This window comes from Phyllostomus hastatus, unplaced genomic scaffold, assembly GCF_019186645.2.
Source record: "Phyllostomus hastatus isolate PE091 unplaced genomic scaffold, TTU_PhHast_1.1 phas_scaffold_78, whole genome shotgun sequence".
Taxonomy (NCBI): Eukaryota; Metazoa; Chordata; class Mammalia; order Chiroptera; family Phyllostomidae; genus Phyllostomus; species Phyllostomus hastatus.
Window position 1 is genome coordinate 53532920 of NW_025334041.1, and position 27738 is coordinate 53560657.

Here is a 27738-nt window from a genome sequence, read left to right on the forward strand (position 1 = left end):
AAGAGGCAGTTCCATTTTTATATTTTAAGGGGATTCCATACTGTGTTCCTCAGTGGCTGCACCAGTCTGCATTCCCACCAACGGTGCTCTAGGGTTCCCTTTTCTCTAAAACCTCACCAGCACTTGTTGTTTGTCGATTTATTAATGATAGCCATTCTGACACATGTGAGATGGTATCTCATTGTGGCTTTAATTTGCATCTCTCTGATAGCTCTTGATGTTGAGCATCTTTTCATATGTCTGTGGGCCATCTGTATGTCCTTCTTGGAGAAGTATTTATTCAGATCTTTGCCCATTTTTTAAATTGGATTTTTTGTCTTCTGGTGTTGAGTCATATGACTTCTTTATATTTTTTGGAGAGCCAACCCTTGTCCAATGTATCATTGGTAAATATGTTCTCCCATACAGTTGGCTCCCTGTTCATTTTGATGATGTTTTCTTTAGCAATGCAGAAGCTTTTAAGTTTGGTATAGTCCTATTTCTTTATTTTTTCTTTTATTTTCCTCCACCTAGGAGAAAATATTCCCTCAAATATTCTATGTGACACCTGAAATGTCCCTGGCTATGTTTTCCTCTAGGAATTTTCTGATGTCACACCTTATATTTAAGTTTTTTATCCATTTTGAATTTATTCCTGTGTATGGTATAAGGTGGTGGTCTAGTTTCATTTTTTTGCATGTAACAGTCCAGTTCTCTCAATATCATGTGTTGAAGAGGCTATCTTTACTCCATTGTATGCTCATGCCTCCTTTGTCAAATATTAATTGACTGTAGAGACTTGGGTTTATTTCTGTGTTCCCTATTTTGTTCCATTCTTCTATATGTCTGTTCTTATGCCAGGACCAGACTGTTTTGATTACAGTGGACTTGTAAAACCAACATTTTCATTATGTTAATTCTTCCAATCCATGGACACTGTATATATGCTTCCATTTATTTGTATCTTCCTTAATTTCTTTCATCAGTGTTCTATAGTTTTCTGAGTTCAAGTCTTTTACCTCCTTTGGTAACTTCATTGCTAGGTACTTTATTTTTCTTGTTGCTATAGTAAATGGGATACTTTTTCTAGTTTCCTGGGTAATAAAATACCTATTTGGTATTTTATTATTGATTTAATTGATTTATTATTGATACAATTGATTTAATTGATTTATTATTGATACAATTGATTTACTATTTGGTATAAAATACCAAATACCTATTTGGTATTTTATTATTGATATACAGAAATGCCAAAAATTTCTGAATATTGACTTTCTATCTCATTATTTCACCAAATTAACTTATTAGGTCAAGTATTTTTTTTTTTTTGGTGGCACCTACAGGGTTTTCTGTCATTGACATAGATACACTATAATGTCATCTGCAAATAATGACAATTTTACTTCTCCTTCCAATTTGGATGCCTTTTATTTATTTTTCTTGTCAGATGGCTGTTGCTAGAACTTCCAGTACTATGTTGAATAAGAGTGGTGAGAGTGGACCCCTTGTCTGGTTTCTGATTAAGGGGAAAGCTTTTGGTTTTTGTCCATTGACTGTAACATTGGCTGTAAGTTTACTGTATATGGCTTTTATTATGTTGAGGTGTGCTCCCTCTATTCCCACTTTGCTGAGTGTTTTTATCATAAATGGGTGCTGTATTTCATCAAATATTATCGTAGCATCTATCGACATGATCATGTGGTTTTTGTCCTTCATTGTTTTCATGTGGTGTATTATACTTACTGATTTTTGAATATTGTACCATCCTTGAATCCCTGGGATGAATCCCACTGGATCTTGGAATATGATCTTTTTAATGTATTTCTGAGTGTAGATTGCCAGTATTTTGTCAAGGACTTTAGCATCTATGTTCATCAGCGATATTGACCTGTAGTTTTCTTTTTTTGTTGTGTCTTTGCCTGGTTTTGGAATTTGGGTGATACTGGCCTTGTAAAAACAGTTTGGGAGTCTTCCCTCTTTGTGAATTTTTTAGAACAGTTTGAGAAGGATAGGAGTTAGATCTTCCTTAAATGTTTGGTAAAATTGACCTATGAAGCTATTTGGTCCAGGGCTTTTATGTGTCAGGAGTTTCTTGATTACTACTTCAATTTTACTTTTTCTTATAGGTCTATTATGGCTTTCTGCTTCTTCTTGATTCAGTTTTGGCAATTTCTTGGCATATAGTTGTTCATGGTAGTTTCTTACAAACCTTTTTATTTCTGTGTTATTGGTTGTAACTTCTCTTCTTTCATTTCTGATTTTATTTGTTTGGGTTCTCTTTCTTTGTTCCTTGATGTATCTGGATAAAGGCTTGCCAATTTTGGTTATCTTTTCAAAGAACCAGCTCCTGGGTTTATCGATCCTTTGAATTGTTCTTTTACTCTCTATATCATTTAATTGTGGCCTGATCTTGATTATTTCCTTCCTTCTACTTGCTCATGGCTTTGTATGTTGCTATTCCTCCTGTTTTTGTTTTTTTTTAATGTAGGTTTAGGTTCTTTATTTGAGATTTCTCTATCTTTTCTATGTAGATCTGTATTGCTATGAACTTCCCTCTCAGTACTGCCTTTGCTGTGTCAATTTGATTTGTTTCCAGATACTTTTTGATTTCTTCCTTGATCACATTGTTGACCCATTCATTATTTAATAACATGTTTGTCAATCTCCATTATATGAATGTTTTGAGTTTTTCCCTTAAGGTTGGTATCTAGTTTCAATCCATTTTGATCTGAGCACATCCTTGGTGTGATTTCAGTGTTTTTGAATTTGTTTAATTTTTCCCATTTTATCTTTTAAGTATATTTTATTGATTATGCTGTTGTAGTTGTCTCAAATTTTTTCCTTTGTCCCCCTCCATCCTGTACATCCCTTCCCATGGGTGTACAGGATGGGTAGCAGTGACCCATCTTTATTTAATGTCCATGGGTTGTGTGTGTAAGTTTTTTGGGTTCTCTCTTACCTATATTGTTCTTTACATCCCCCTTTCTATTTTGTTCTTACCAAATATGTGTCTTTATCCCTGCGCTTTTTCCTCTTTCTCTCCCTTACCCCTCCCTGCAGATAACCCTCCAAACAATCACATTCATATGATTCTGATTTTGTTCTGTTTTGTTTTTTTGCTTAGTTTGTTTTATTTTTATTTTTTATATTTAGTAGTTGATAGCTGTGAGTTGGTTGTTATTTTAACATTCATATATTTGATATTCTTTTTTTGTTAAATAACTCCCTTTAATAATGGCTTGTTGATGAATTCCTTTAGCTGTAGCTTGTCTGGGAAACACTTTATCTGCCCTTCTATTTTAAATGATAGCTTTACTGGATAAAGTAATCCAAGTTGTAGATCCTTGCTTTTCATTACTTTGAATACTTCTTGCCAGCCCCTTCCTGCCTGCAGTTTCTTTTAAGAAATTAACTGACAATTTATGGGAATGCTTTTGTAGATAACACTGCTTTTTTCTTGCTGTTTGTAAGATTCTGTCTTTATCTTTAACTCTTGGTGTTTTAATTATGATGTGTCTTGGTGTGATCTTCTTTGGGTCCAACTTGATTGAGATTCTCTGTGCTTCCTGGATGTGCATGTCTATTTCCTTTGTGAAATTAGGGAAGTTTTCTTTCATTATGTTTTTAAAATTGAGTTCCAGTGTCTTGCTCTTTCTCTTCTCCTTCTGTGACACCTCTATGACATGAATGTTGGACCTCTTGAAGTTATCCCAGAGGCTGCTTTTATTACTCTCATTTTTTAAAATTCTTTTCTTTTTGTTTTGACTGGTTGCTTTTTGTTTCGTTATGTTCCTGATCACTGATTTGATTCATTCTTGGCCTCTTCCACTCCACTGTTGTTTCCCTTAAATTGTTCTTTATTTTGCCCTGGCTGGTGTAGCTCAGTGGATTGAGCGTGGGCTGTGAACCAAAGCATCACAGGTTCAATTCCCAGTCAGGGCACATGCCTGGGTTGCAGGCCATGGCCCCCAGCAACCGCACCTTGATGTTTCTCTCTCTCTTTCTCTTTCTCCCTCCCTTCCCTCTCTAAAAATAAGTAAATAAAATATTTTTAAAAAATTGTTCTTTATTTCAATTAGTGAATCCTCCATTTCCAAATGGATCTTTTTTATGCTGCTGATGTGCTCACTAAGTTCCTCAAGCATCTTATAACCACTGTTTTGAACTCTACATCTGATAGGTTGCTTATCTCCATTTTATATAGCTTTTTGGAGTTTTAATCTGTTCTTCATTTGGGCTGTGTTTCTTTGTCTCCCCATTTTGGCACCCTCCCTTTTTTTGTTTCTATGTATGAGATAGAGGTGCTTTAAATCCATGTCTTCATAGTGTGGCTTAATGTAGTAGAAGTCCTGTAGGGTCCAGTGGCATAGCTTCCCTTATCACCCAAGCTTGTATTTGAAGAGCACCCTTCTATTGTCTGAGTACACCCTCTTCTTGTAGTTGAGCCTTTGTTCCTATTGACAGATCAATGGGAAGGATTTACCCACACCAGTCAACTGCAAGGATTGTCTGTGGCTACTTACCACCAACCTCTGTACTCTTTGGAGGATCAGCTATGCAGGAGCAGGGTGGTAGTGCTCTGGAGTTATCTGTAGGTGTCCATTGGGTGTCCTAGGGTACACCAGGGGGTGCAGGCCAAAGTCAGCCCTCACCTGTGTTTTCCCTGGGGCCATCCTTCCTGAGCCCTTAAGCAATCTGAGAAGGCTGCTGTCTATGCTGGGCTTGGAGATTCCCAGGTGAAGCCAACGTGTGAAACTAATCTGGCTGCTGCTATGGCCTGGCTTGGGGCTCACTGAGGCCAGCTGTTCTTTGTTTTATAGGATTTAGGAAGTTGTGAAACAGGAGCCAAGACTAGCCATTCAGATGTTAAAGCAGGTTGGATGGGTACATAAGTTGCATGGGGTGGAGTGTCTGGAGATCTCCAAGGTGGGTCAACAATGTTAGCCAGGTTGATGGAGGCTGAAATGTGGAGCTTTCTGGCTCCATGGCTCTGCAGGGAGAGGTCTCAGAAAAGGGACAATTTTTCCACTTGTCCTGATGCCAGACACTTCAGCCTCTATGCCTATGCCATTGGTGCCCTTCAAGCTACCACCCCAGTGCCGGAGCTCAGATGGAGTGAGTCTGAGTAGGTGAGACCATGCTTGGGCTCTTTTAGAGGACTGCTTGGGGCTCCAGAAGTTCCTTCCACCAACTCAATCCCCATTGGTTTTTGCAGCCAGAAGTTGTAGTACCTGTCTCTCTGGTACTGGAACCCTGGGCTGGGGGCCTGGTGTGGATCTGGGACTCCCTGCTCCTGACATATCTCTCCTGAATATTTATCCACTAGATGTTAGTGAGAGACCAGCTCATTCTGTGCCTGCACCCCTCCTAGCAGTCTTGATGCATGTGATTTCTTTAATACCATAGTTGTCAGACTTCCATTTAACTTGATTTCTAATGGTTCTGAGTGATGGTTGTCCTATATTTTATTTGTAATTTTAATGTGGTTGTGTGAAGAGGTGAGCTATGTCTGCCTATGCTACCATCTTGACTCAAGCTAATTTGTTGAGTCTGTATTGTGTCCTACCATGTGGTATATTTTTGAAAATGTTCTACATGCATTTCAAAAGAGTGTATATTTTGCTTTTTTGGGGTGAAAGATTCCATATATATATTGATTAATTCCATTTGATCCAGAGTGTTATTCAGTGCCAATATATTCTTGCTGAATCTTTGTTTGGATGATCTATCCATTGTTGATAGTAGGGAGTTAAAATCCCCTGCTATGACTTTGTTGTTGTCAATATCTGTCTTAAGGTCCTCCAAGATTTTCTTTATATATTTAGGTGCTCCTATGTTGTGGGTATATTTGTTTACAAGTGTTATATACTGCTTGTGGATTGTTCCCTTAAGTATTATGTAGTGACCTTCTTTGTCCCTTTTTATGGCTTTTGTGTTGTAGTCTATTGTATGTGGTATAAGTATCACTACCACATCTTTCTTTTAGTTTACATTTGCTTGGAGTATTTTTTTCCATCCCTTCTCTTTCAGCTTTTGTAGATCTTTTTTTTAAAGGGTTTTTTAATTTATTTTATTTTTAGGGAGAGGGGAAGGGAAGGAGAAAGAGATAGGGAGAAACATTAATGTTTGGTTGCCTCTCGCAAGCCCCCTACTGGGGGCTTGGCCTGCAACCCAGGCATGTGCCCTGACTGGGAGTCACACTGGTGACCCTTTGGTTTATAGGCTCATGCTCAGTCCACTGAGCCACACGAGCCAGAGCTAGATCTTTTGTTCTGATATGGCTCTCTTTTAAGCAGCATATACATGTGTTGTGTTTTCTTATCCATTCAGCTATCCTATGTCTTTTGATTGGAGCATTTACTCCATTTTCGTTTAAGCTTATTTTGATAGACACTTAATTTATTGCCATTTTTTCTATACCTGTGTTTTTCTCTCTTTCTCTCTCCATCTCTCTCTTTCTCACTCTTCTTCTTTATATAGCGGTCCCTTTTGCATCTCTTGCATTGCTGGCTTGGTGGATGTGAACTCTTTTAGCCTTCTTTTGTCTGGGAAGCTTTTTATTTCACTATCCATTTTAAAGGACAACCTCACTGGATAGAGCAGTGTTGGTTGTAAGTCCTTGCTTTTCATTGCCTGCAGTATTTTTTGCTAATCTATTGTGGCCTGCAGTGTTTCTGTTGAGAAATTAGCTCATAGCCTTCTGGGAGCTCTCTTGTATGTTACTCACTCTTTTTGCCTTGTTGGGATTAAGATTCTCTCTTTGTCTTTAAAATTTCCCATTTTAATTATGATGTATCTTGGAGTAGGCCATTTTGGGTTCATCTTGATTGGGACCACCTGTGCTTCCTAACCTTGTGTGCCTTTTTCCCTCTCTAAGTTAGGGAAGTTTTCTTTTATTATTCTTTTAAACAGGTTTTCTATCCCTTGCTCCTTTTCTTCTTCTGATATTCCTATGAAGCAAATGTTTTTACATTCATGTTGCCCTGAAGCTCCCTTAAACTATCCTCATTCTTTTCAAGTTTTTGTTTGTTTGTTTGTTTGTTTTGTTGCTTTGATGGGGTATTTCTTTATAGCTTGTCTTCTAGTTTTCTGTTGGTCCTCTGCTTCATCTAGGCAGCTTTTAATTCCTTGTAGTGTGCTTTTCATTTCTGATATTATATGTTTTGTTCCTTCTTAGTTGTTGTTCATATTTTCTATGTCCTTTTTCATACTCCTGTAGTTCCCACTAAGTTCCTTGTCATTGTCACTGACTTCCTTGAGAATCATTTAATACTTTTTAAAAAATATATCTCTGATAGATTGTTTATGTCAGTTTAATTTAACTCTTTTTCTGGGTTTTTCTCTATTCGTTTTGATTGGAGATTATTTTTTCATCTCCCCATTATAGGTGACTCTTTTTGTTTGTTTCTGTATACAAAGGTGTTCTGCTTTGAATGGCCAGTTTTGTGGGGTGGACTTCTGTGGTAGGAGTTCTGTGGGAGTCATTGGTGAAGTCTCTTAGATCTGCTGGTCTGGATGCTCTATGGTTGCCCTTTATTTAGTTTATGTGGGCTGTCTTGTTGTACTTGGTCTTTGCTTTGTGGTGGCTCATTAAGTGGCTGGTTCTCCCCTCCAGCTGGCTGCCTGGGAGTCACAGCTCCCACCATGTCGTGTATGCTGTTATACAGGTGCAACTAAATCCATGCCAGCATAAATAACCCCCAATCACATCAGAAATATCAACAGCAATTGAGCAAAGAGTAATACAGGCAGAGAGAGATTAAGAATATAATAAGATAGGGAAAAGGGAAAATGAGATGACTAAAGAGAGTAAAATGATTTTGAGTAGGAAAAGGGAGAAGAAATGATAAATGTAGGGAATAGAAAGAAAACAAAGAGAGGGAGAGAATAAAATTTGAAACATAAGTAGGACTTCTGGCTAAGATGGAGGCATAGGTAGACACACTGTGCCTCCTCACACAACCAAAATAAGGACAACAACAATTTAGAAATAAAATAACAACCAGAACTGATAGAAAAATCGAACTGTATGGAAGTCTGACAACCAAGGAGTTAAAATAGACACATTAATACAGACAGGTAGGAGGGGTAGAGTCAGCAGCTGGGTGGAGCAGGGTCATGGTAAAAAAAGCAGTGGTTTGCAGACCCCAGGCGCGTGCAAAGCAGCAGCTGGTGCCCCGGGTGCCAGGCGGTGGCTGGCAGACCATAGGTGTGGGGTGGTAACAGGCAGACCCAGCGAGGGGGCGGATTGTGGGGGGCGCAGTGTGCAAGGTGGCTAGATGACCAGGCAGTCCCACATTTGCGTGCAGATAAACCAGGCGAAATTGGGGGGCGAGACAGACTGTGCAAACCAGTGCTCCAGTGCAGGGAAATAAAGCCTCAAACCACTGATTGAAAACACCTGTGGGAGAGACTCCCAGCCTCACAGGAGAGTTCCTTGGGGAGACCCACAGGGTTCTAGGATGTACACAAGCCCACCCACATGGGAATTAGCACCAGAAGGGTCCAGTTTGCTTGGGGGAAGTGGCAGGAGGGACTGAAATCTGACAGAGAGTAGAGCAAGTGCCATTGTTCTCTCTCTGACCCCTCCTCCACAAACAGTGTTACAACCTAGTGACTGGGTTGCCCCGCCCTGGTGAACACATAAGGCCCAGCCCCTCATACACAACAGGTGAGTCAAGAAAAAAAATGGCAGAACAGATTAGACCTCCAGAGCAAATACAACTAAGTAATGAAGAGAGAGCCAACCTATCAGATGCACAGTTCAAAGCACTGGTGATCAGGACGCTCACAGAATTTGCTGAATTTGGTCACAAATTAGATGAAAAAATGAAGGCTATGCTAAGTGAAATGAAAGAAAATGCAAAGGGAAACAATAGTGATGGGAAGAAAACTGGAACTCAGATCAGTAGAGTGGACCAGAAGGAAGAGAGAAACAGCCAAAGAGAAAAAAAAACTGAAGAAACGAGAATTAAAAAAAATGAGGAGAGGCTTAGGAAACTCCAGGACACCTTTCAATGTTCCAACATCCAAATCATAGGGGTGCCAGAAGGAGAAGAACAGGAAATTGAAAATTTATTTGAACAAATAATGAAGGAGAACTTCCCCATTCTGGCAAAGGAAATAGACTTCCAGGAACTCCAGGAAGCTCAGAGAGTCCCAAAGAAGTTGGACCCAAAGAAGAACACACCAAGGCACATCATAATTATATTAGCCAATATTAAAGATAAGGAGGAAATCTTTTTTAAAAATATATTTTATTGATTATGCTATTATAGTTGTCACAGCTTCCCCCCTTCGCTCCCCTCCACCCTGCACACCTTCTCCCACCCATATCCCCCCTTTTAGTCACGTCCATGTGTCATACTTATGAGTTCTTTAGCTTCTACATTCCCCATACTGTTCTTACCCTCCCCTATTTTCAATTGACAATCTATGCTACTTATTCTCTCTACATTTTCCTCCTCTTTCTCCTCCTACTCCCCTGTTGCTAACTCTCCATGTGATCTCCATTCCTGTGGTTCTGTTCCTGTTCTAGTTGTTTGCTTAGTTTCTTTTGGCTTTCCTTTAGGTGTGGTTGTTCATAATTGTGAGTTTGCTGTCATTTTACTATACATATTTTTGATCTTCTTTGTCTTAGATAAGTCCCTTTAACATTTCACACAATAAGGGCATGGTGATGATGAACTTCTTTAACTTGACCTTATCTGAGAAGCACTTTATCTGCCCTTCCATTCTAAGTGAAAGCTTTGGTGGATAGAGTAATCTGGGATATAGGTCCTTGTCTTTCATGACTTGGAATACTTCTTTCCAGCCCCTTCTTGCCTGTAAGGTCTCTTTTGAGAAATCAGCTGACAGTCTGATGGGAACTCCTTTGTAGGTGACTGTCTCCTTTTCTCTTGCTGCTTCTAGGATTCTCTCCTTCATTTTTACCTTGGCTAATGTAATTACGATGTGCCTTGGTGTGTTCCTCCTTGGGTCCAACTTCTTTGGGGCTCTCTGAGCTTCCTGGAGTTCCTGGAAGTCTATTTCCTTTGCCAGAATGGGAAAGTTCTCCTTTATTATGTGTTCAAATAAATGTTCAATCTGTTGCTTTTCCTCTTCCCCTTCTGGTACCCCTATAATTTGGATGTTGGAACATTTTAAGATGTCCTGGAGGTTCCTAAGCTTCTCCTCATTTTTTTGAATTCTTATTTCTCCGTTCTTTCCTTTTTGTTTTTTTTTTTTTTTCCTTCTGGTCCAGTCTATGGTTTTGAGTCCCAGTTTCCTTCGCATCACTGTTGGTTCTCTGTGCATCTTCTTTCATCTCTTTTATGGTAACCTGCATTTTTTCATGTAATTTGCCCCCAAAATCAACCAATTCTGTGAGCTTCTTGATCACCAGTGTTTTGAACTGTGCATCTGATAGATTGGCTATCTGTTGGTCGCTCAAAAGGATGAGTCCTGAGGCATTGATGTGTTTTTCTGTTTGAGACATGTCTCTCTCTCTCTCTTTTTTTTTTTTTTTTGGTCTGGTCACTCTAGTTACAGTGAGGGGTGGAGCCTTAGGTGTTCACAGGGGCTGGGCACCCCAGTTGCTAGATTGTGATGTTGTATGTGGGGGTGGGGGTGGGGGTGGGAGTGAACAATGGTGGTAGCTCCATTCTCCTGGGACTTCAGTCCCTTCCCTGGGATCCTGGGTTGTGTGCTTTGCCCTGGTCCACAGTTGCCACCTCACTGGGTCCACCAGCTGCCGCTTGCGTACTCAGGGTTCACCCGCTGTGATCTTGTGTGCCCCAGATGCCTTAAGCGCTCCCAGTTGCCTTATCTGCCCAATTCTCCCTGTTCTCCATGAGCTTCGACCCACGCCTGGCTGCTCCTCTCTGCCCCTCCTACTGGTCTGGATGATCGGGTCTACTTCAACTTCTTGGCTGTCCGACTTCCATTCAGATAAATTCTGTCATTTCTGGGTGTTATTCTGCCTCTAAATTGTTGTTGTTCTAATCTTGGTTGTGCATGGAGGTACGGTGCATCCACCTTTGCCTCCATCTTGCTAGAAGTCCCCAGGAGAAATCTTAAAAGCAACAAGAGAAATGGAGTCAGTTACCTACAAAGGAGTCCCCATTAGACTACCAGCTGATTTCTCAAATGAAGCCTTGCAGGCAAAAAGGGGATGGAAAGAAGTATTTCAAGTCATGAAAAGCAAGGACACACATCCAACATTACTGTATCTGGCAAAGCTATCTTGTAGAATGGAAGGGCAGATAAAGTGCTTCTCTGATAAGGTCAAGTTAAAAGAGTTCATCATCACCAATCCCTTATTATATGAAATGTTAAAGGGACTTATCTAAGAAAAAGAAGATCAAAACTATGAACAGTAAAATGACAACAAACTCACAAATATCAATAATTGAGCTTAAAAAATACAACAAAAACAAACAAAGCAGACAACTAGAACAGGAACAGAACTAGAGAAATGGAGATGACATGGAGGTTTTGCAATAGAGGAGTGGGAGGAGAGAGAGGGAAAAGCTACAGAGAATAAGTAGCATAGACGGTAGGTAGAAAATTGATAGGAGGAGGGTAAGAATAGTTTGGGAAATGTAGAAGCTAGAGAACTTGTGACACATGGACATGAACTAAAGGGGGAATATGGGTGAGAGAGGGTGTGTAGGGTGGAGGGGAATGAAGGGGGGAATGGGGCAACTATGATAGCGTAATCAATAAAATATAATGAAAAAGACAAAAAATAAAAATAAATAAATAAGACATCTAAAAAATAAGTAAAAGATAGAATGCCCATGGCAAAATGGAATAATAAAAGAAAAGAATATACTATCAGGTTTGAAATAAAATTAAAAAGTTAGTGAATCAAAGGGAACAAAATTGCAGGCAAACAACAGCAGGGTCAATATCATTGACAGCTGAGCAAAGATTAATAAGGGTGGATAGGGAATATTATGCAAAAGAACCAACAGCATCTTTACCAAACACTGTGATTATTTGAGGGAGAAGATGGTTTTGAACTAGGTAGGAGCTGAGCCCACTTGCTTGTGTACCCAATGGGACACTTACCTGATATTCCAAAAAACAAACAGCCAACAGAATCTTAGCTGATATGAAGCTTGGAAGCCAAAGTGTACAGAGAATACTTCAAAATAGGTGCAATGAAGACAAGGTGGGAGTTGTATCTGCCAGTAAGTTTGCCCAAGGGAAGAACCCTCCAAAAGGAAGCCACCAAAAAGTAAAATCCAAGTACAAGAGAGCTCACACAAATGGAAGAAAGGGAAACTGTAGAGTATCCAGATAAGGTGATCAGAGAGACTACACCACAGAGTCCCACAGAACTCCTACCACAGAAGTCTAATCCACGAATACAGGCTGGAAAATCAGAGCATCCTAAGATGCAGAAACAAACAAAAAGTGTTACTTAAATTGGGGAGACAAAGAAAGAACCCCCAATCAAAAGGAATAGAAGAATCCCGAGTGAAAGAGCTAAGTGAAATTGAAACATGCAACCTGTCAGACAGAATTAAAAAAATGGTTATAAGGATGCTCAATTAACTCATTAACAATGACAAGGAACTAAGTGGAAACTACAATAGCATGAAAAAGGAAATAGAAATTGTAAAGAAGAACCAGGAAGTAATGAAGAATACAAGATCTGAAATAAAAAATACAGTAGAAGGAATTACAAGCAGCCTAGGTGAAGGAGAGGTTCCAATCAATGATCTGGAAAACAAGGTAGAAAGAAATATGCAGGTAGAGCAACAACATGAAAAAACACTCCAGAAGTATGAGGATAGTGTAAGGGAACTTCAGGACAAGATGAAATATAACAACATTTACCTCATAGGACTACCACATGGAGAAGAAAATGAGAAGGAATACAAAACCTGTTTGAAAAAATAATGACAGAAAACTTCCCTAAATTGGAGAGGGGATAGCCATGCAAGTTTAGGAGGCACGTAGAGTCCCAGTTAAGATGAACCCAAAGAGGACTACTCTAAGACACATCGTAATGAAAATGCCAAATTTTAAAGACAAAGAGAGAATCTTAAAAGCAGCAAGAGAAAAACAGATAGTAACATACAAGGGAGCTCCTATAAGGCATGTTTCCCATGAGTTGTTTTCTTAATGGAAAGACTATAAGTCAGTAAGGAATGACAAGATATATTCCAAGTAATGAAAAGCAAAGGCCTACAACGAAGACAACTCTATCCAGCAAGAGTGTCATTTAAAATAGAAGGTGAAATATGGGGTTTCCAAGACAAAACAAGGTTAAAAGAATACACCTCCACCTAACAACATGACAACACATGCTAAAGGGACTGCTTTAAGAAGATGAAGTTATAGAATGATAGAGAGCAACAGAGTTATGAAAGGAAAAAGTGGCAATGACTAAGTACATACAGTAGTAACCCTAATTGTAAATGAATTAAACACTCCATTAAAAAAACATAGGGCAGCTGAATGGAAAAGAACACTTGACCTGCATATATGCTGTCTACAAGAAATGCACTTCAGAACAAAAGAAGTACACAGAGAGAACATGAAGTGTTGGAGAAAAATATTCCAAGCAAATGGACAGGAAAAGAAAGCTAAGGTAGCAATACATATATTTGACAAAATAGACTTCAAAACAAAGGACATAAAAAGAGACAAAGAAAGTCATTTCATATTTCTAAAGTGAAGAATCTATCAGGAAGCTATAAACATTGTAAGTATATATGCACACAACATAGGAGCACCCAAATATATAAGGAAAATCTTGGAAGACTTCAAGAAAGATATAGACCGCAACACACTTATACTAGGGGATTTTAACACCCCACTGTGAACAATGGACAGATCTTCCAAAGAATCAACAAAGACATTGTGGCACTGAATGACACACTAGATCAAAGGGAGTAACTGATATATACAGAACCTTTCACCCCAAAGGAGCAAACTCTATGTTCTTTTCAAATGCACATGTAACATTATGAAAGGTAGATCACCTTTCCATAGGTGATCTACCTATGGACACAAAACAAGGCTTAAGAAATTCAGGAAAATGGAAATCATATCAAGCATATTCTCAGATCAGATCAGATCCAGTTGCAACTGGAAAGCAACCTCAAGGAAAAACTCAAAATCATTCATGTAATGGAGAATGAATAACATGTTATTAAACAATGAATGGGTAAACAAAGAGATCAAGGAAGAAATCAAAAGTTTCTGGAAACAAATAAAAATGTACTCACAACAATCCAAAACTTATGGGACACAGCAAAGTCAGTCCTAAAGGTAGGTTCATAGCAATACAGGCCTACATAAAAAGAGAGAGATATTTCAAGTAAATGACCTAACCCTACATATACAGAAAGTAGAGGAGCAACAATAAACAATGCTCAGAGTGAATAGAAGGAAAGAAATAACAAGATCATAGCACAATTAAATGGCATAGAGAATAAAAGAACAATTCAAAGTATCAATAAATTCAGCAGTTGGTTCTTGGAAAAGATAAAATTGAAAAAGCTTTAACCAGACTCATCAAAAAAAAAAAAAGAGAGAGAGAGATGACACAAATAAAATTAGAAATGAAGGAGTCAGAATTATAATCAGTATTACAGAAAGGATTATAAGAAATTACTATGAACAAGTATATGGCAAGAAGTTTGAAAACCTGGGTGTAATGGACAAATTTCTAAAACATATAATCCTGCAAAACTCAGTCAGGAAGAAGCAGAAAGCCTCAATGAGAAAAGCCTGAATGGGAAAGCCTGAAGGGAACCAATAGCAGCTAGTGAAATTGAAGCAGTAATCAAGAAACTCCCAGCACACAAAAACCCTTGGCTGGATAGACTCACAGGAGAATTTTACCAAACATTTAGAGAAGAATTTACCCCAATTTTTCTGAAACTATTCCAAAAAATCCAAGAAAATCCAAGGGAAGACTACCAAACTTGTTTTATGAGGCCAGTATTATCCTAATTCCAAAGCCAGATAAAGACATAACAAAGAAAGAAAACTTTAGGTGAATATCTCTGATGAACATAGATGTGAATATCTTTAACAAAATATTGGCAACTCAGATCCAGTAATACATTAAAAAGATTATATATGATGATCAAATGGGATTCATCCCAGGATGCAAGGAGGATACAATATGTGCAAATCAACAGTAGTAATACATCACATAAATGATATGAAAGACAAAACCACATGATCATATCTATTGATGCTGAAAAAGAATTGATAAGTACAGAATCCATTTATGACAAAAACACTCAGCAAAGTGAGAATAGGGGGAGCATTCCTCAACAAAATAAAGGCCATATGTGGGAAATGTACAGCTAACATCACCTCAAACTGGAAAAACTAAAAGCTTTCTCCCTAAGATCAGGAACAGGATAAGGGTAGGGTGTCCACTTTTTACCACTTTTATTCAATATAGTATTAGAAGCTTAAGTCACAGCAATCAGACAAAAAAGAAAAGAAAAGAAAAAAGAAAGAAAGAGAAAGAAAGAAAGAAAAGAAAAGAGAAAGAAAGAAAAGGCATTCAAGTATGAAAGGAAGAAGTAAGGCAGGTTGTCACTGCTGTCAGAGGACATGATAGTATACACAGAAAACCCTTTAGACTCCACCAAAAAACTACTTGACCTAATAAATGAATTTGGCAAAATGTTGGGGATATGAAGCAAACATTCAGCAATCTCAGGCATTTCTGGATAGCAACAATGAAATATCAGAAACAGAAATTAGAAGAAAAATCCCATTTACTATAGCAACATGAAATATAAAATACTGGGAATAAACTGAGCCAAGGAAGTAAAAGACCTGTACTAAGAAAACTTCACAACACAGAAGAAACATATTAAGGAAGATACTAATAAATAAGAGAATATACCTTGGTCATGTATTGGAATAATTAACATCATTAAAATGTTAATATTACCCAAAGTAATCTATAGATTCAATGCAATCCCTATCAAAATACCAATGGCATATTTCACATATTTCAAAAATTTATATGGAATCATAATGACCCCAAGTAGCCTCAGCAATATTGAGAGTAGAACAAAGTAGGAGGGATCACAATATGTGATATCAAAATATATTACAAAGGCTTATATAATCAAAACAGTCTGGTACTGGCATGGGAACAGACATATAGACTAAGGAAAAAGAATAGAGTGCCCAGAAATAAACTTACATCAGTATGGTCAGTTAATATTTGACAAAGCAGGCCAGGACATAAAATGGAGCAAAATTAGCCTCTTCAATAAACGGGTTTGGGACACATGGACAAGTAATTCCAAAAAAAAAAAAAAAAAATGAAACTAGACCACTAACTTACTCCATACACAAAAATAAACTCAAGATGGATAAAAGACTTAAATATAAGTCATGATACCATAAAAGCGGAGAACATAGGGAGGAAAATCTCAGATATTCCACGCATCAGTATTTTCACCAATATGTCTCCTAGAGCAAGGATATAAAGGAAAGTATAAATAAATGGGACTTCATCAAAATAAAAAGCTTAATAAAGGAAAATGTACAGGGAACCAACAATGGTGGGAGGGAAACCAGGAGTCAAATCAATGATTTGGAGCAGAAGGTAGAAATAAACATTCAACCAGAACAGAATGAAGAAGTAAGAGTTCAAAAAATGAGGAGTGGCCTAGGAACCTCTGGGACAACCTTAAATATTCCAACATTCAAATCATAGGGGTGCCGGAAGGAGAAAAAAAAGAGCAAGAAATGGAAAACTTACTTGAAAAGATAATGAAGGAGAACTTCCCCAATCTGGCAAAGGAAATAGACTTCCAAGAAGTTCAGGAAACTCAGAGAATCCCAAAGAAGTTGGACCCAAGGAGGAACACACCAAGGCACACCATACTTACTTTACCCAAAATTAAAGATAAGAAGAGAACCTTAGAAGCAGCAAGAGAAAAGGAGACAATTACCTACAAAAGAGTTCCCATAAGACTGTCAGCTGATTTCTCAAATGAAACCTTGCAGGCAAGATGGGGCTGGAAAGAAGTATTTGAAGTCATGAAAGGCAAGGACCTAAACCCAAGATTTCTCTATCCAGCAAAGCTATCATTTAGAATGGAAGGGCAACTAAAGTGCTTCTCAGATAAGGTCAAGTTAAAGGAGTTCATCATCACCAAGCCCTTATGTGAAATGTTCAAAGGACTTACCTAAGAAATTGAAGAAGATCAAAACTGTGAACAGTAAAATGACAACAAACTCACAGATATCAACAGCTGAGCCTAAAAATCACAATAAAAAGAAACTAAGCAAACAACTAGAACAGGAACAGAATTACAGAAATTCAGATCACCTGGAGGGTTATCAGTGGTTGGCAAGAGTGGAGAATCGGTGAAAGGTACAGGGAATAAGGAGCATAAATGGTAGATACAAAATAGACAGGGGGAGGTTAAGAATAGTATAGGAAATGTAGAAGCCAAAGAACTTGTATGCATGACCCATGGACGTGAACTAAGGTGTCGGGGGATTGCTGGAGGTAGGTGGGGTCCAGGGCAGAGGGGGATAAAAGGTAGAAAAAAAATGGGAGAATTATAATAGCATAATCAATAAAATATATAAAAACCAGAAAGGGAAACATAGAAAAGACAAATATAAATTGTGACATCATAAAAGTACTAGAGATAGGAGGTCTTTTCAGATATAAGGAAAATTTCAGATATAAGGAAAATTTCAGATATTTTTGTAGCAGTATTTTTAACAATACACCTCCTAGGGCAAGGGATATAAAAGAAAGAATAAATAAATGGGACTATATCAAACTAAAAGTCTTCTTCATAGCTAAAGAAAACCTCCGCTAAATGGAAAGGAAACCAACCGTATGGGAAACTAAATTTTCCATTGATACTTTGGACAAGTGTTTGATCTCCAAAATATATAAAGAACTCACATGATCCCACAGCAGGAAGACAAACAACCCAATTAAAAAATGGGCAAAGGTGTTGAACAGAGACTTTTCCAAGGAGGACACGCAGAAGTCCCATATAAACATGAAAAAATGTTCAACATTGCTAACCATTAGAGAGATGGAAATTAAAACCACAGTGAGTTACTACTTCACACCACTCAGAATGGCCATCATTAATAAATCAACATATACAGGTGCTGATGTGGTTGTGGAGAAAAGGGAACCCTAGTACACTGTAGGTGGGAATGCAGACTTTTGTAGACACTACGGAAAACAGTATGGAATTTCCTCAAAAAAACTAAAGATGGACTGCCTTTCGATTCAGCGACCCCACCTATTGGACTACATCCTCATAATCTTGAAACACCAATTCAAAAGACAATATGAACCTTAATGTTCATAGCAGCGTTATTCACAATAGCCAAGTACTGGAAACAGCCTAAGTGCCCATAAGTAAATAAGTGGATCAAAAAACTGTGGTACATTTATACAGTGGAATAGTACACCTTGGAAAAAAAGAAGGAACTCCTACCCTTTGCAACAGCATGTATAAGACTGGGGAGCATCATGCTAAGTGAAGTAAGTCAGGTGGTGAAAGAGAAATACCATATGATCTTACCTGTAAGTGGAACCAAATCAAGAAAACAAACAAATGAGGAAAATAGAACCAGATACTTGGAAATAAAGAACAAACTGACAATGAACAGAGGAGTGGAGGTTAAGAGGTAATGGGGAAAGAAGGAGAAGGGCAAGCAAAAGAACACACATATAGGACACATCAGCATGGATATGGGGGAAATGATTGTTGGAGTACTGAGGGATGGGGTAGGAAAGAGCCATCGGAAAAAAGGCCAGACAACTGTGACTGAACAACAACAAAAAAATGATGAAATAGAACAAAAAATTATACAAAAGAACAAGTTATGTGAGATGTCTAGTGTAAGGCAAAATGATTTTGAGAGAGTAGGGGGAGGATAAATAGTAAGAATTTAGGCTACGAAACCGGAAAGTAAAATAAAATTCCTAACTCAAATAAGCCAAGGCAGGGGGAAGGCAAAATGGAGTAAGACAGCAGGAGAAGAACCTATGAGATTTGAAGTATGAAAAACAGTGAACAAAAAGGAATACCATTCAAGAAGTACATCAATAACTGTAACATCCACGTGCACGAAGCCACAATTTATATAGGTGGAAAGGAAGAATATTATAAAGGTTGGAAAAATAATGTGAGCTGATTAAGGGAAGGAAGAATGCTTTTGAGATGACAGAGGGAAGAGAAATAGTAAGAATATGGAATAGGAACAAGGTGTAGTGTGGGAGAAAATAAAATTTACCACAAAAATAAGAAAGCAGAAACAAGGCAAAATGGAGTTAAGTCAAGGGCAATTTGTGCAATGTGAGATTTGAAATAATGATAAAGTAAAAAATAATATAAAATCTGAATAAAAAATAAAAAGTAAAAGAGAAAGTAGTAAATTAGTTGGAATGTAACTGAAGCAAGAGAAGGAATATTAAAAGACTAGGTGAAAGGAAGGAAAACAATGTAAATTCTGAAGAACAAGGTGAAATTTATCTCAGCCATTTGGTGTTTGCCTTCTGACTTCCTCTGCATTTGCCACTGATATTTTCTCAGCTCAAGGTCCAGGGTGGGTTGTCCAACTTCTTTGAACACCACCTGTATCACCTTCATCTGCCTGCACAGGGAGCTTTTGTTGAGATTGGGAGAGTTGGACCTAAGGTCTCCCCTGGGAGGCATTGTTCAGGCTTCTGAGAAAATTGTGGTTATGTTCCCTGTGTCCTTGCACCACCTTTCTTGGCATGTTCCAGTTTACTATCAATAATGTATAGTTTCTATTAATTAACTCTTTGTTTCATGGGGTTCTGGGGCAATCTGTGGAAGAGGGTCCACTCTCTCTTGCTTGGTGTTGAGGTCAGCTCTGCGTTTCAGCTGAGGCTGGGTGGGGGCCTGATTCCCCCTTCTGTACCACTTTCTGATCTCCCTAAGAGAAGTACAAAATGGTCCCTTTAGGCATCCCTTTCTGCAGTCTTTCTCTTGCAGAAATGCACCCTGCCGGATATTGAGCCTGCCCTGCCTGTTTTGCAGATCTTTCCTGTTCCTGCAGATGGTGGGAACTGGGTGTGACCTTCCTGGAGTTTCTGCTAGGGAAGGGGGCTCTGTCTGGCTTTAAATAAACTCAGATGCACAGTTTCCTGCCCATTGCTGTCTCCGCAGACAGAGCCCTTCACTCTCCACTCTGCGCAGAGTGTGCCCTGCCAGCTGCACTGGGCTGGGGCTGATAATTCCCCTTGCTTTGCACCTTTCTGATGAATCTGCCCAGCTGCACTGAGTGGGAGCAAACCACTCCCTCAATCCTTTCCCCTTGCTGGCAGGACAGCTGCATGTGGGGTCCCTGCCCAGATCGCCTCAACTCCCCTTTTTAAAAGTCTCTTTGGGCACTGCCACTGCAGCATTAAGTCACTGTCTGGCTTTGTGTACATGCCACCTCTCCCAGAAAGTCAAGAGTCTCTCACAGTCAATGCTGGCCAAGGCTAGCCTCTTCCTCCCGATCCAGGGTCAGATAGAATCCCTCTCCCTCTCTCTGGCACTCTCCCAGTTGGTGTTCATCACTGCAGTGATGGGTGTGCTGCTGTGTGTGTGTAGCCTGGATCTCCCTGGCTTTGTATATCCAAGTCACTTCTATCCTGGGTCTGGTGTTTCCCGCCTTGGGAGAGGATGGAGCTGCAAAGCTGTGATCTTTGACCAGGCTCTCTGTGGCTCCAGGAGTCAAGCACAGGGTATTTCCCCTTTCACCTACAAAAGCTCCTTACTGCCCAATGTGAAGCATATTCTGTACTCCTTGGTCTCCAAACTTAATATTAGCTAAGATTCCATTGAATGTTCAGTTTATTTTTTGGAAGATCAGCCAAGTGTTCAAGTTGAGTACAAGAGCAAGTAGACTCAGCTTCTACTACTTGGCTGCCATCCTGGTTGTTAATTTCTTTTCTTTTTTAAAAAATTTATTTTATTGATTATGCTATTACAGTTGTCCTATTCCCCACCTCTTTATTCCCCTCCACCCTGCACACCCCTTCCCACCAACATTCCCCTGCTTTTGTTCATGCCATGGGTTATGCACGAAAGTTCTTTGGCTTCTCCATTTCCTATATTATTCTTAACCTCCCACTATTTTCTATCTACCATTTATGCTACTTATTTTCTGTAGCTTTCCCTCTCCCACTCCCCCGCTGATAACCCTCCATGTGATCTCCATTTCTGTGATTCTGTTCCTGTTCTAGTTGTTTGCTTAGTTTGTTTTTGTTGTATTTTTTAGGTTTGCTTGTTGATATCTGTGAGTTTGTTATCATTTTACTGTTCATAGTTTTGATCTTCTTTTTTATAGATAAGTCCCTTTAACATTTCATATAATAAGGAATTGGTGATGATGAAGTCTTTTAACTTGACCTTTTCTGAGAAGCATTTTATCTGCCCTTCCATTCTACAAGATAACTTTGCCAGATACAGTAATCTTGGATGTGTGTCCTTGCTTTTCATGACTTGGAATACTTTCCATCCCCTTTTTGCCTGCAAGGTTTCATTTGAGAAATCAGCTAATAGTCTAATGGGGACTCCTTTGTAGGTAACTGTCTCCATTTCTCTTGTTGCTTTTAAGATGTTCTCCTTATCTTTAATATTGGCTAATGTAATTATGATGTGCTTTGGTGTGTTCCTCCTTGAGTCCAACTTCTTTGGGACTCTCTGAGCCTCCTGACTTTTTGAAAGTCTGTTTCCTTTGCCAGATTGGGGAAGTTCTCCTTCATTATTTGTTCAAATAAATTTTCAGTTTCCTGTTCTTCTCCTTCTGGCACCCCTATGATTTGGATGTTGAAACATTGAAAGATGTCCTGGAGTTTCCTAAGCCTCTCCTCATTTTTTTGAACTCTTGTTTCTTCAGTGTGTTCTGGTTGAATGTTTCTTTCTTCCTTCTGGTCCAAAGCATTGATTTGAGTCCCAGTTTCCTTTCCCTCACTGTTGGTTCCCTGTACATTTTCCTTTATTTCACTTTTCATAGCCTTCATTTTTTCCTCTAATTCAACCATTTCTGTGAGCATCCTGATTACCATTGATTTGAGCTTTGCATCTGATAGGTTGGCTCTCTCTTCATTGCTTAGTAGTATTTATTTTTCTGGGCCTTTGATCTGTTCTTTCATTTGGGCCATTTGTGTATGTGTGTGTGTGTTGGTGTGCCTGTTACATAGTAAGGGGCAGAGCCTTAAGTTTCACCAGGGTGGGGCAACCCTGTTGTTGTGTTGTGACACTGTGTGTGGGGGAGGGCTCTGAGAGGGAGCAGCACCACTTGCTCTGCTCTTTACCCACTACCCTTACTAACTACTAGGTTTCAGTCACTTTCCCCACTACCCTTGATCAAATTGGGCCTTTCTGGTGCTCATTCCCAGGTGGGTGGGTTTGTATGTGTTCCAGGACCCTGTGGGTCTCTCCAGTGAACTGTCCTTAGAGGTGGGAGTTGCTCTTGTTGCTGCCTCATCCCCCACAGGTGTTTTCAGTCCGGGGCTTTCAGGCTTTATTTCCCTGTACTGGAATCCTGTGGAACCCTGGGTTACTCTGTCTATCTTGCTCCCCAGTTATTCCTTCAGGTTTATCTGCACATGAATGTGGGACTTCCCTGCCCTCAAGCTGCTGCTTCACCCAGTCTGGCAGCCACTGTCTTGCCCATCCTGGTCCTTCAGCCACTGCCTTGCCATGATTCCTTTCCACCCGGCTGCCCGTCTCTGTCCCTTCTACTAGTCCGGATGAATGTTTCTTTCTTAACTCCTTGGTTGTCTGACTTCCATACAGTTTAATTTCCTGTCAATTCTGGTTGTTTTTGTGTGTGTGTTTAAATTTGTTGTTGTCCTTTTGGTTGTGTGAGGAGGCAATGTATGTCTATTTATGCCTCTATCATGGCCGGAATTCCTGGTTGTTCATTTCTATGTTGTTTTCCAAATTCCTGGTTTGATCCACTGCTTCATCTCACCTACTCTTTATTCTTTCCAGTGTATTATTCATTTCAGATATTGCATTCTTTATTGCAATAGTCCCTTTTATGGTTTGTATGTTTTTTAATGCCATTTGAGCATTCTTTTAATTATTACTTTAACTCTATATTTGACAAATTGCTTGCCTTCATTTCATTTAGCTCATGTTCTGGAGAATCCCTTGTTTTCTCATTTGGGGTCTGTTTCTTTGTCTCCCCATTTTGGCTTCCTCTTTTTTTATATACTACATTGACCTACAAAGACCGGTGCACACCTCTTTTGGATGTTGCCTGTGACTAGCCCTGGTTAACCTGTTTGGAGCTATGAGTGATCCACAGCTTATGGTTCCTTCCCTGCACCTAGATTCATTGGAAAGGACCATGCTGTGCAACAAGACAGGCTTTTATGAGCACTGATCCTGGAGGTGGGTCATCAAAAGTCTCAAAGTACTGCTATATGCTTTTACCTGCTGGCTGTCTATTAGGCTTAGTCACTGAAGAGCTTCTAGCTGTACTCCCCAAGAGGACTCTTCCTCCACAGGGTGTGGCAAGATGGATTCCTTCAGGTGGGGCTGTCACTTCACCCCCTGTCAATGACTGATGGAGGGGAGTGCTGTGCCCAAGAAAGATGGCTTCTGCAGTACGAGGAGGATGACTGTATACTGGGATCCTGGAGGCTGGCCCTTCAGCTCTCTCCTCAGAGTCACCAAACCCAGGTTCTCCTCATGTGGCTTTAGTCTACTTTTACCTTTCTCTTCTGGAGCTCAGATAAGTGGCTACAAACAAAATTTAGTGTTTTGGCCTTTGAAGAATGTGGCTGCATCTCTAGCCATTTTTCTCTGGTAGACAGAAGTACCATTGCTTTACACAGCCAGATATTATATGGGAGCCTTTCCCTTTTATGGTTCTCTAGTGTGGGTGACCTGGCTTGGTTTTCAGACCCCACACTTCTCAGGGAAAACTCCCCCATAGCTGAGATATGCCTCTGGCACTTCGGTTGCTGCCCATGGGGGCTCAGCCAGCCCTTTCATACTTCTGTACTTTCTACCAGTCTTGATGTGGCTTGGAATAGAAGTCCTTCATCATAAGGCTGCTTTCCAGCTTGTTCATTTGTTTATTGAGGATGATATTTCTATAATTTAGTTGTATTCTAGCTTGGTTCTGGGAGGAGGGTAGTATAGGTTCCACCTAATCTATTGCCATCTTGAGTTCAGGTGGTTTTATTAAATCAAATACTATTAGTTTATTTGCCAGTTATTGCCATGTTTATAAGGAAATTAGATCAGGTTTTTTCCCCTTGGGAGAGCCCCCTATACACCATAGACAAATAAATATAAGGGGGGACCCCACAAAAACCAGAATTATCTTCTGGAAGGCAGGCCCCTTGTAGTATAGGCTTCCCCAACTAGGTGAGTGTTCTAGGAACCCATCTGTATACTAATATAGATGTACCAGCTGGTATTGTTGTTTGAGGCTGCGTTTGGCTTCAATGAATTTGTTTTGAAGACTCAACACATGTGCCTATTTCATGATGAATGATTTATGAGCACAGCTGCTCACACTGTGCTGAGTATTTAGCAGTTTTTGACCAAAAATGGTATGACCCTTGTCCCCCACCTTCCCTATTCACCCAATCTCACCCTGAGCAACTTTTTTTTTGGTTTCCCTGGATGAAAAAAGTCCTCAAAGGGAAAATTTTGCCAGTGTTTAAGAGGTGAAACAAAAAGTGGCAGAATCACTAAAAGGCATTAAAATCAATGAGTTTCAAAACTGTTTTGAGCAGTGGGAAAAGTGTCTCAATAGGTGTCTAGTATCAAATGGGGAGTACTTTGAAGGTGACTGAAGTTTAAACATGTAAGAATACAGAGTTTTTTATAAATACCATTTTTGGAGGGTCTGCTCTCCCAAAAATACTACTTTAGCTCTTTCCTTTGCAACAGATTGACTCAGATTCAATTATTTTCTCTTTTAGAGTAAATAAGGTAAAATGTATTAAAAAGGATTCCAGACATGTTTAAAAATATTTTATTTCATTTGGTTTTGTTTCGTTTATTTGGTAGGGTGTAGGGTGAGAAATTCATTGGTTACATAGTAAATGTAACTGTATTCTCACTACCAACAGAGTCCTACAAAGTAGTTTTTGTGGAATTTCTTTAGTTTATTTTTATATATGTTATATACAATTCTTTCTTCTATTTGACCCTTGTTATTGGAGAAATCATATGATGGTTTCAATTCTAAATTTTCTTTTTCTAACCTAACTCTTAAATCAGGATGGAGATCCAGTTCGTCCAGGAGTGGCCATGACTGATCTTGCCACTGGCCTGTATGCATATGGAGCAATTATGGCTGGATTAATACAAAGATACAGAACTGGAAAAGGACTGTTCATTGACTGTAACCTACTGTCATCTCAGGTACCAATTCAAATAACACTTTAGATAGTGGAGTCAAAACATTTACCTGGGTTATACTCTTTCATGTTACATTCAGTTGTCATGTTTGAAAAAGTAAAAAACAAAACAGACAAAAAGAAAAAAACTGTTTTGTTTTGGTGTATTTAATATTTTTATATTAAAAAATATACTGCAAAGATTTTGCTCTATGTAGCCATTATTGTTGAACTAGATTTTGGCTTTGTGGGATGACGACACCAGACCCACTGAGCCATACTAGTCATGGCTTGAACTAGATTTTAAAGACAGTATTTATTAGAATAGATCTATTACAAGGGTACAGGTGTTTCTGTTTTATCTTCACATGAGCTCCTTAACTTCTTTTGACCAATGTTTTTGCCACCTTTTTTGTGCTATCTACCCTTTGAGTATTCTGGTGATGTCTGTTGACCTTTCCTGAGAATTATGTTTTTAAATGCATAAAATGATATATTTAAGATTACAAGAGAAGCTAATAATACTGAAACATAGCTATTTCAGTGTAACAATTTTGTGTTATATCATATACAGTTTTTCTAACACATCAAATCACATGATCTATCATTGGGGTCCAATAACTATTCTAATTTTGAGGTGTTGAGCATAAATAGTGTTTAAGATATATGCAATAAGTATATGATATGAAAATATATATAATCTTCATTGGTGATTGAGATTGTTGCCTACATTCACATTTGAAGAAAATGCTAAATTTTATTTAGAGCTTGATGACAATAAAGATGTATATATAAAATATGTATTTTATATTCATATTCATATATAATATTTTCTATTTTAGCTAACTAATTATCAGAAGTCTTTAATGGATTCCAGATTAAGCACCTCTGGTTTAGATAGTTATCAGTTATGTTATATTAAATACTAAACTAATAGAATAAAACATTTAACTCCTTCTGAAATTGACATTTTGCCTCTTTTTTTTTTTTTTTAAACTGGAGCAGACCTAGTTGCTGTACCATAGAGGGTGGAGGTTGATTCTGATTAGATAATTTTTTAGGGATAGGAAAAACTGTCTAATTTGTGCAAGTAGACATTTTACTGTGGGATAAATTACTTTATAGATAGAGACCTCAGTTTGGAATTTCAGATTTCAATGGCATACTTGGGAAAATGGCAAACTTGGAACAGTGTTTGGAGATTTTTTTTCTCTTAGACACAATTAAGGAGGTGTACATACATAAAAACATCATTATGGTTGAAGGTGAAATGCTCTGTATGGATTTTCAAAACTGGTTTTACATCACAGTCAGAATTTTAGTGGTTATATTAAAGGGTAAAACAACTTTCTTAAAGTAAATGACATATCTCCTTAACAGAGAAACACGAATATTAGTGGAAGAAACTGAAAATCTTCTTTCCCTTAATTTTGTACCTCTAAAGAACCTGAGGTAAGTTAAGTGGCTGGCTAAAAGTTGAACTTCTAATAAGTGTAGAAACCATGAAGATTTCATAGGTATGTGACCTATGCAGTCACAAAGGGTAATAGGCTTAGTTTAAATGTTCGGTTGTTGCCTTGAAATTCTCAATAATTTTGAACAAGAGGCTGTACATTTTTTGTTGCAGTACTTACAAATTATGTAGCCAGGTCTAGATTTGGGACTGCTACTTATGTCTCTTATCTCTACCTAGATTGCTTTACTTATATGTCAATTATTAATTAATTAGTTTTGGGAAAAATATCTTGTAGGTGTTATAGAGTTTAATTCTCTTCTAACATCTAACACAGGGATTCACAATGTTGAAGTCTGTGGTTCTCTGGTTCTCTGGAGGTATGGGGTGGTGGTAAGTGGAATCACTGGTAGTACTGTTTCAAAGTGAGGGTACAGTAAGTGCAAACTAATGCATATATTCCTGCTATTTTGGGTATATGTCTGTATTTATTGTTCATGTTGCTCTTTGAGACTGTGAGTTTCATGAATCCAAGGATAATGTTTGTTCTTGGTTACAGTGGTATCCTCAAAGCCCACTCTAGTATTTCTTAAATAGCAGACTCAAGCTTTTGAGATCAGTTAGAGAAACTGTTACTAATGGGTATGTTTCATGGCTCCTAGATTTGCTAGGGAAGATTAGAAAAAGGTAGAAAACAGAGAGAGAGGCAAGATGGCAGAGGAGTGAATGGCAGCCACACTAACCTCCTCCCAGAACCAATCTGGAATTACAACTAAATTGTGGAGAAATCACCCAGAATAAACAACTGAACAATAGCAAGAGAAAAGCCTTATAACCTCAGGCAGACAGAGGAGTTATCTTTAGCACTAACTGACTGGTAAGGAATGTGGTGGAGACTGGAGAAGGCTGGCTGGGTGCACACAGGTGGCAGCGCTGGAGGGATAATTAAACA

The 27738-nt window shown here is 38.7% G+C and overlaps 1 protein-coding gene across 14 annotated transcripts in view; it reads left to right on the top strand.

Annotated features, from left to right (window-relative positions):
• The window catches only part of SUGCT (succinyl-CoA:glutarate-CoA transferase), a 1092359-nt gene that overhangs the window by 153548 nt on the left and 911073 nt on the right, over window positions 1-27738 (top strand). For 13 of the 14 annotated variants that reach the window (XM_045828747.1, XM_045828740.1, XM_045828739.1 and 10 more), the window contains exon 8: window positions 25215-25358. The exons of the other annotated variant lie outside the window; for it this stretch is intronic. In XM_045828747.1, the coding sequence (XP_045684703.1) occupies window positions 25215-25358 (144 nt within the window). The remainder of the gene's footprint in view (window positions 1-25214; window positions 25359-27738) is intronic. 14 annotated transcript variants of the gene reach the window in all.